We start from the raw sequence: 9,701 nt of genomic DNA, 5'->3' as shown, positions 1-9,701 counted from the left end.
TTTTATAACATTTTCAAATTTTCAATTATTCTGTTCGAAATGCCTACTTTTAATTTTTTTTCTTTATAGACACCAAAATTACTATTATTTAATTTCAATATAATTTCAAGATGCTAAAATAATTTTAAATCAAATGCGTCCGAAATTGAATAAGTATGACTTAGAACCTTATGAATCCAATCATTTAAAATTAAAACTTGCATTATCAGAAAATTTCTTATTTTAGCGCGTAAAATGTTCAAAAATACAAAAAATATTACTTTAAATGTCATCAATATTAAGATTTTTGAATTTTATATGTTCAATTTACAGATATTTTTATTTAACGTTATTTAATTTTCAATCCTTAAAAACGCTTATTTAAAACTTTAAAACATTAAGTAACAGAAATTTGAAATACCGGAACAATTTCAAATTAAAACTTTTATGAATCGAATAATTTTAAATTAAATGTTGCGTTATTTGAAAATTTTCCATTTTCATATGTAAATGAAAATATTGCTTTTAAAATAACTAAAAATACCAAAAGTAAAAGTATGTACTGATTTAAAGTTCATCAGTTTTGAGACTTTTGAATTTTAAATATTTAATTTTTAACCTTTTCAAATTAAAAATAAATTTGGTTTACAATACCTAATCTTAGAAATTTTTCCTCTACAGAACTCCTATTTAATATTATTTAATTTTTAATGTTTAAAATAGTTCATTAAAAAAAAATTAAGCATTAGATTTTTTAAAGGCTAAAACCATTTACAAGTGTGAGCGTTTGAAATTAAACAAGTTTCATTAAAAATGTTCGAAATCGAGTTATTTTCAATTAAAACTTGCCTTACTAGAAAATTTCAAATTTTAGCGCTTAAATTTTAACAATTTCTAATTTTTGAACATTTTACACGCTAAACTCAATTGATTCAACCAATTGATTAATCTTAACATCAAAAAATAAATCTTTATCAAAGTAGTTCAACCAAGTTGTTGAATATTTTACCAAAAAAGCTGTATTTTTAACAAAATAGTAGACTTTTCAAAAAAAATTATTTTGATTTTATTATTGGATTAAATTAATTCAGTTTACATTTGTGCGAAAAACCGAGAAAAAGGGGAAATTTCAGGGAAACGGAGAGAAAAAGAAATCTTCAAAAAAGGGGGAAGAGTGGACTAGAATAGAGTGTAACGTCCAAAACATGAAAATGATTTTTTCGCTTAAATTTTGTTAAGGGAGATTAATCTAAATATATTTTTCACTAGATGCACCCATTCAACCTAAGAAGTCTAAATTTCAAGAGGCTAATAATCTCAAAAAAATGATTTCAAAGACAGTCAACAGAACAATGGAAGATGAATTAAGGAAAAGAGCATTGGATGGAAAAACGTCGCTAACTAAAAAAGGTCCTCTAGAACCAGAAAAAGGGGGAAAATGATGTAAGTATAACAGTAACACAAAATAAATTATTTTAGTGTATTTGGAAAACATTAGATATATTTTATTTTTCCGTTTTCCCTAAATTTTTCTCAAATTATATCAAATTTTATTAATTTTACTATTTTTGGTTCACATATATTAGTATTTTTATTATATTTACAAATTTGATTATAAAAATAGCTAAAAAGATTTCCTCTACGGGTCCATGCATTAATTACGTATTGTTGTTTTTTGAAATTTTGAACCACGTGCCCCCCCCCCACCCTCCTATTTTAAAACAAAAACAGTTGAGTTGCACCAAAAAGGACTATTTTTTAAACAAAATAGTTGAATCCTCAAATAAAACACATTCATTTTTCAGTAAAAATTTGAATTTTTAACAAAAAAATATAAAATTTCTACCAAAAGAGGTGAATTTTCAAATCAGCATGACGAATTTTTAATCAGAGTTGAAATTTGGATCAAGAAAGATTTTTTAGTCAATAAAGAAAAAAAATTAATCCAGAATGTTGAATTTGCAAGCCAAAAAGCTTGATAAAAAGAGTTGAATTTTCAACCAAGAAGATACATTTTTATGGCAAATTAAAATAGTATTATAATAAGGAATAGTTAAGTTTTTAACAAACAAAACATTTAATTAAAAGAAAAAACTTCATAAAAAAATTTGAGTTTTCAAAAAATAGATTAATTTTCAATCACATAGTTGCATTTTCAAAGAAAAATGAAATCATTAAATTTTTATAAAAAAATTAATTTCCAAACGAAAGAAACAAACAAATGTTGAACAACATAGTTGAATTATCAACCAAAGAAATAAATTTTTTACTAGAATGACGACTCGTCACCTGAAAAAATAAAATCTCAACAAATTAGTTTAACTTTCGACAAATTGTTTAATTTTTTACCGGATAGTTGAAGTTTTCAGCCGAAAAAAAGAATTTTCTATCACATAGTTTAATTTTCAACAAAAACGTTAATTTTGAAGCAAAAAAGATTAATTTTCAACCAGACTGTTGCATTTTTAACCAAAACAGATTCCATTTCTACAAAAGTGAACGAATTTTGAAACCAAGAAAAACGAATTTTTAACAAAATGCATGAATTTTCTATTAAAAATGATATATTTCAGCCAAAATTAAGTAATTAAATTTTCATTAAAAAAAAAAATTCAACCAATGAAATTAATTTTTGATTATAATGATGAATTCTCAACTAAAAAATTTATATTTGACAAAGTAGTTCTATTTTTGACCAAATAGTTTAATTTTCTACCACATTGTTAAATTTTCGATCCGAAAATGCGAGTTTTCTACAAAACAGTTGAATTTTCAACGAAAAAGTTTACTTTCAAGAAAAACAGATTAATTTTTAAGCAGACTGTTGCATTTTTAACCAAAAAAGATTAAATTTCTAGAAAAGTGAATGAATTTTTAAACCGAAATGACCAGTTTTCGACAAGAAGGCTTAATTTTAAACAAAGGAGTGTACATTTTTAACCAGAGATTAATGTTTAATTAAAATGATGGATCTGCAAAATCAAAATTTTTTAAAGAAAATATTTAAATTTTCATCTATAATTGATATTTAAACCAAAAATTATTTTAATTTAAAATACACAATAGTTCAATTTAACCAGTAAAGAAGAATTTCCAATAAAAGACTTAAATCCTCACTAAAACAGATTAATTTTCAACCAAACAATTGCAATGTTACAAAAATTGATTTTATGCCAAAAAATAGGATTTTTCAACGAAATTAATAAATTTTCAACAAGATAGTTACATTTTTAATTAAGAGGATTAATTTTTGTACCAAAAAGACGATTTAAAAAAACGTGAATTTTCTGTTAAAAATAATAAATTTTCAACCAAAAATTAAATAATTAAATTTTCATTAAAAAAAATTAGTTTTCAATTAAAAAAAGAACGAATTTCCAACAGAATACTTGGATTTTCAATGAAAGAAATGCATTTTTGACTAGAATGATGGATCTTCGACTAAAACAAATGTTACATTTTTAACAAAAAAGTTAATTTTCAAGCAAAACAGAATAGTTTTTAGTTACATTTTTAACCAAAAAAGATTAAACTGCTACAAAAGACTTAAATGCTTAACTAAAAAAGATTAATTTTTAACCACACAGTTGTATTGTTAACTAGAAAACTTGATTTTCTACTAAAAAATACGATATTTCAACAAAATACATAAATTTTCAAAAAGATAGCTACATTTTTAATCCAGAGGATTAATTTTCTGCCAAAAGAGATGAATTTTTAACAAAATACGTGAGTTTTCTACTAAAAATATCAATTTTCAACCAAAAATGACTCAGTTAAATTTTCAGCGAAAAAAAATTAATTTTCAATCAAAAGCAAAACAAATTTTTAAGAAAATAGTTGAATTTGTAACCAAAGAAATGAACTTTTAACTAGAATGATGAATCTTGAACTAAAAAACTGAATTTTCGAACAAAATAGTTCAACTTTCGTCCATATAGTTAAGTTTTCCAGATAAAAATACGATTTTTTTTCAAAACAGTTAAATTTTCAACCAAAAAGTTAATTTTTAAGCGAAACTGATTATTTTTAACGAGCAATTTGCATTTTTAACCAATAAAGGCGAATTTTTAACAAAAGACTTGAATACTCAACTAAAAGAGTCTAATTTTCAACCACACAGTGGCACTGACAACAAAAAATTGGATTTTTTTAACTAAAAACGACGATATTTTCAACAAAATGCAAAATTTTACACGAGATAGTAACATTTTTAAATAGATGATTAATTTTCTATTATAGAATACGAATTTTTAACAAAATATATGAATTTTCCAATGAAAATGGAAAAGTTTTAGTCAAAAATGAAATAATTAATTTCTGTTGAAAAATTCTTTTTGAACACAAAAATAAAAATAATTTTCAGCGGAAGAAATTAATTTAATGGTGAATCTTTAACTAAAAAAATGAATATTCGACAAATAAGTTCACCTTTCGAGCAAATATTTTAATTCTCTACCAGATTGTTCAATTTTCAACCAAAAATGTTTTTTTTTAAGCATAGCAGATTAATTTTTAATCAAAAAAGATTAAATTTCTACAATTAGGCATTAATATTTAAACCAAAAAGATGAATATTCAATCAATTAATTACATTTTTAATAAAAAAAATGTAATTGTCAAGAAAGAACAAAGATTTCAAATAAATTTTGAAATTTTCAAACCAAAATGATGAATTTTCAACCAAAAAGAATGACTTTTTAACAAACTTGTTAAATTTCCAACAAAATATCTTATATAAGAAATGATACCCCCCCCCCCCCCCCCCCCCCCCCCCCCTCCCATTCTCTCAAAAGACTACGTAATTTATGCACAGCCTTTACGCGCACTTCGCTGCATATAAATAAATATTCTGCAACCAATATTTTTCTTATTTTGCCTATTATTCTGCTTTCATGATCACCAATCTAAAAAAGGAGGATATTGGAAATGGAAACATCGACTAAAAGACAATAAAATATTTTATTTCCACAATTCTGTATGTAATATTGTACTCTTATTTCTACAATGAATGCACTTTTCGAGAAGCTCTGCTGTATTTTCTTAACAATAATAATGTTATTTTAACACTAATATCTTCTGAAATTTTCTTCAAATATGCAAAAAAATTAATTATTTAATAGAAAGCTTATCGAAGTTTTCGTATATAAGTTCTTTACTTATACGCTGTTAACTTTTGTAAATGGCACGGTTCATTTTTGATGGCGAAGAAATAAAATTTTTGTCGACATTATCATTAAAAATACGATAAAAAATTATTTCAATTTAGCAGTATTTTTTTTTAAAATATAAATAATTTGCAAAATAAGAAACTGTTTTTGAAACGGTTCTTTCTCTTTTTTTTATACATTTTATTTCCATGCCTGTCTCTAATATATGCAATATTTCTAGATAGTTAAATATCTTTCGGCTTACTATTTCAACATTTTTTCCACAATATCATATATATTATTTATTTGTAATACTCTGCTTCATTATAAATCACATCAATTTAACAGTTCCTTGGTTAACATACAGTTTCTGGAACATGTGCGTTAGGCTGGGTCGAAAAAACAAAATGTTAGTCTCGTAATTTTTATATTTTTGTGAATGTTAATTTTTTTTACATTTCTAGAGGCCTTACGACTCCCAAAAAGTTTACAGATTTTTATTTTGAGCCCCATCAGAGATTATATATGTTTATTAGACCCCTTTTTCTAAAAAATAATTTTAAGATCTGCAGAAATGTAGAGAGAATTTTTTCAGTTATTTTTCAACTAACTTTGAATTCTATTTTTAACTTATCAATTGTTGCTAGAATATTTGTATCAATAAAACATCATCAAATGTTAAAAATAATATTTAAAGTCAGTTGAAGAAGAATAATTCAAAAAATAATCTCTCCATTAAATGAGTGGGTGTGTTTCTTTACATGAAATTTTGGGTCCAGTAATAAAAAAATAAATAATCTTGGCATTTCTGTAGGGTTTAAAATTATTTTTTAAAAATAGGGATTCACGGAACTTTAATATTTTTTGATGGGGCTGTAAATAAAAATCTGTACAACTTTGACGAGTCGTTTAAGACCCTCAGATATGTAAAAAATTTATATTTTTTTCGACCCACCCTAATGTGCGTTTCTTAAGTACAATATGTACGTTTATTGGTTTCCTTATCCTGGGTATAAAACTTGGATTTTTTATGGGAACACTACCTGCAAAAAATAAAATATTTTGTAGCGTGGAAAATATAAAGCTGAAATTTCTATATAAATAAATTATTTATATGAGCTATGACTGAAATATTTTAAAAACTGACATTTTTTAATCTTAAAAATAAAACAGTTTTTCATTATTTTAAACTTCAAGTGTTTGAGAGTAAACAATGTTTAAATTTATTAATGATAAACATTTTTTAAATACCTTGAACAGTGAATAATATTTTGATCTTATTTAGTATTAAACAGAATAATAACATTTTTATTATTATTTTAAACAACCACTTACTACAAGAAGATGACCATTTTCCCTACTTTTACTAATTGCTGGCGTTGAGCCCGTCGTAAACTCTATAATACCTTCCTTTCCACTGACTAGTTTGTGTGACAACCTAAAAAAATAAAAAAGTTTTATAAATCGGAATTTTCCCTGGCCAATTTTGCAACTGTAATATTACTTACGATTCTTTATTGACGATGTTTAGGATTTTAGGATTATTTGTTATGTCGATTGCTTTCGTCAAAGCCTCTATAATGTGAGGTACTTCCAAAATTAAATCTCCCTGAAATGAATAAAATTTTTTTTGGTTTTATGTAAGAAATATAAAGGAAATACAACAAATTCTGTTTCATTTAGTTGATTGAGAATTGAATATTATGCTTTGAAAAAAAAAAACAAAAACGAAGGAAGAGTATTTTGATTTCATTTTACATTCAGAAAATAAACTATTAGTCTCTTTATATTATGTTGTGTCGAATTTTCAAACAAAAAAAATTGAACATAAAAAAAAAACAATTGCATTTTTTTTAGATAGTTAAATTTTCAATCCAAAAAGACGAATTTTTTACAAAGCAGTTTGAAATTTTGACCAAAAAGATGACTTTTTAACAAAATAGTGGAATTTAAAAAAAAACTTAAACTTTTATCAAAATATTTGAAGTTTTAACAACAAAGAAAATTATCAATCAAACAGTTGCATTTTTAACCAATTAGTTGACTTTTTTTGGAAGACATTTGAAGAATTTTCTTTTCAAAACGATGTTTCGTCAACAAAACAGTCGACATTTTAAAAAATTATTAAATTTTTCAACAAATAGTTGAATTTTTAAACAAAAAAATCAGTTTTCTACAAAACATTAGATTTTTAACAAAATAGATGAATTTTAAACAAAACAGTTAAATTTTCAATCAAAAAGAACGAAACTTCGACACAAGAGGACGAATTTTTAACCAAATAGTTCTATTTGTTAGAAGACAATGACGAATTTTCAATAAAAATGTTAAATTTTCAATAGAAAATAGTTTGATGTTGAACTAAATAGTAGAATTTTCTACTATAGTTGAACGTCCTAGCTAAATGATAAGAGTTTTCAAACCCAAAAGACAATTTTAACCAAATACTTGGAACTGCAAACCAAAAATATGAATTTTCGAGAAGACGATTGAACTTTCTACAAAAAGAATAGAATTTTTAGCCCGAAAAGACGAATTTTAAACAAAAAAATTTAATTTTTAAGCTAAAAAGACCTATTTTCTGCAAATGAGTTGAATTTGCAACTAAAAAGTTCATGTTTAACCATATAAAAATATAACAAACAACAGTACAAAATGAATGAATTTTTAACCAAAAAGTTAATTTTCCACCAAATAGTTGGGTTTTTTATTAAAATAATATAACTTTTCATCTGACGAGACTAAATTAAAACGAATTTTAATACTAAACAGGTAAATTGTGTGCAAACCAGTTGAATTTTCAATAAACAAGTTCATTTTTAACCATATAGATGAGGTTTCAACTGAAAACGATTAATTTTCAATTAAAAATCTACATTTTTAACATAAAAGTGGAATAGTTGTAATTTTATTCTATAACATTATTTATCCACAAAAAACGAGAACGAAGTTTCAACAAAACAGTTAAATTTTAACTAAACAGTTGAATTTTAAATTTTGAAAACTCAACTTTTTTTAAAATAAAAAATTCTTCTGCTTTAAGATAAATTTCATATTTTTTGATAAAAATTCAATTATTTGCTAGAGAATTCAACAATTTTTTAAAAAAGTGATCCTTTTTGGTTAAGAATTCGTCTTTCTGGATTGGAAATTGAATTTTTTGGTAGAAAATTATTTCTTGTTAAAAAATGCATAGTTTGATCATGAAAACTCGACTAAATGCTTTTTCAACAGAAAATTCAACTATTTTTTTGAAAATTTATCTTTTTGATTTGAAACTTCATCTCTTATAGAAGAAATTTTATTTTTTGTATGAAAATGCAAACTTTTTGGTTAAAAATATTTCTCATTTGCTTGATAATTCAACTAATTTGTTTGAAACACTTGGTTGAATCGCTTTCTTACGAAATCACTTTTTTGTTAAAGATTTATATTTTAAGTTGAAAAGTTATCTCGGTTAAAAGTTTAATTATCTTGTTATAAATTAATCTTTTTAATTGAAAATTTAACTACTTGGGTCAAAGTTAAACTACATTGTGAAATTTTTTTATTGAAGACTTATGTCTGGTTTAAAATTGAACAGTTTAGTGGAAAATACTTGTTTTTAGAATTCATTTTTTAACAGAAAATGGAACTTTTCCATTTTTTAAGATTGATATTTTTTAGTTAAAAATTCGCGTTTTTTTTTAAATTATTTTTTAGTTTTAAATTTCCTTTTTTTCTGCGTAAAAATGCATCGGTTTCGTGGTAAATTACTTTTTTGTTGAAATCATATTTTTTCTTTAAAAGTTGAATTTTTGTAAAGAAAATTTGTCTTCTGGTTTAAAGGTTCAATAATTTAAATAAACTTTCATATCTTTATTGAGTGAAAAATCTTTATTTGTTAGAAATTCGTCTTTTTGGTTTTAAAATTCTTTTATTTTGTTGTATAAATTTAATTTTTTTTTGTTGATTGAAATATAAACTATGACACTTTTTAGATGACAATTTGTCTTTTTAAGTCGACTATTCATTGATTACACAGGCCCACAAAAAAACAAAAGTGTCTGTGCAATTGACCAGACCTATATATTCTTATGTATTTTTCGACGCTGAATACGAATTTGCAATAAAAAAGTAGGGTCCAGCTACTTTTTTATGGGGTTTTGATCGAAAAACCTCATTTTTTACGGTTTTTTCATGGGTTTTTTTTAAATAAAAAAATAAAGAAAAATTTTATTTTTTTTTTACTTCAGAATCGAATTCTACGGGAAAAAATACATCGAAAACCATGTTTTAATTTTTTTGTTACAAAAATTTCAACCCACCATACGGCGATGAAAAGGCAGAAAATCGCGAAAAGTGAAAATTTGCTTCAAATTTGATTAAAATGACATTAAAATCAAGTTTTACGATTTTAAACCGATTTATAAACATTGAAAATACTTTACTGGGGGTTTTCGAGGTCGCTGATCACGATTTTTAAGTCATTTTTTTTCAAAAAACAACTCCTAGTCGGCGTAAGTGGACAATAAACGTGATAAATTGATATTTTTTCAAAAAATCGATGTTTTGGATACTGTTTTGGAGGTT

General features: G+C 24.2%; 2 protein-coding genes across 5 annotated transcripts in view; one reads left to right on the top strand and one right to left on the bottom strand.

Annotated features, from left to right (window-relative positions):
* Nucleotides 1–9,701, top strand: part of LOC117182300 — a 132,191-nt gene that overhangs the window by 19,237 nt on the left and 103,253 nt on the right. The window contains exons 2-3 of one of the 2 annotated variants that reach the window (XM_033375438.1): nt 1,249–1,422; nt 4,896–5,048. In XM_033375438.1, coding sequence (XP_033231329.1) covers nt 1,249–1,421 — 173 coding nt within the window. In that variant the 3' untranslated portion in view covers nt 1,422; nt 4,896–5,048. Of the gene's footprint in view, nt 1–1,248; nt 1,423–4,895; nt 5,049–9,701 lie in introns of those variants that run through there. The other variant, XM_033375439.1, reaches the window with a different exon arrangement.
* The window catches only part of LOC117182297 (unconventional myosin IC), a 94,946-nt gene continuing 90,172 nt past the window's right edge, over nt 4,928–9,701 (bottom strand). For all 3 annotated transcript variants that reach the window (XM_033375430.1, XM_033375431.1, XM_033375429.1), the window contains exons 18-20: nt 6,638–6,738; nt 6,465–6,567; nt 4,928–6,172 (exon numbers count right to left, since the gene is read on the bottom strand). In XM_033375430.1, coding sequence (XP_033231321.1) covers nt 6,158–6,172; nt 6,465–6,567; nt 6,638–6,738 — 219 coding nt within the window. In that variant the 3' untranslated portion in view covers nt 4,928–6,157. The remainder of the gene's footprint in view (nt 6,173–6,464; nt 6,568–6,637; nt 6,739–9,701) is intronic.

The sequence above is a fragment of the Belonocnema kinseyi genome, chromosome 10 (genome assembly GCF_010883055.1).
Source record: "Belonocnema kinseyi isolate 2016_QV_RU_SX_M_011 chromosome 10, B_treatae_v1, whole genome shotgun sequence".
NCBI classification, from domain to species: domain Eukaryota; kingdom Metazoa; phylum Arthropoda; class Insecta; order Hymenoptera; family Cynipidae; genus Belonocnema; species Belonocnema kinseyi.
The sequence above is the reverse complement of the archived record's forward strand: the minus strand, read 5'-3'. Positions and strand labels throughout refer to the sequence as shown.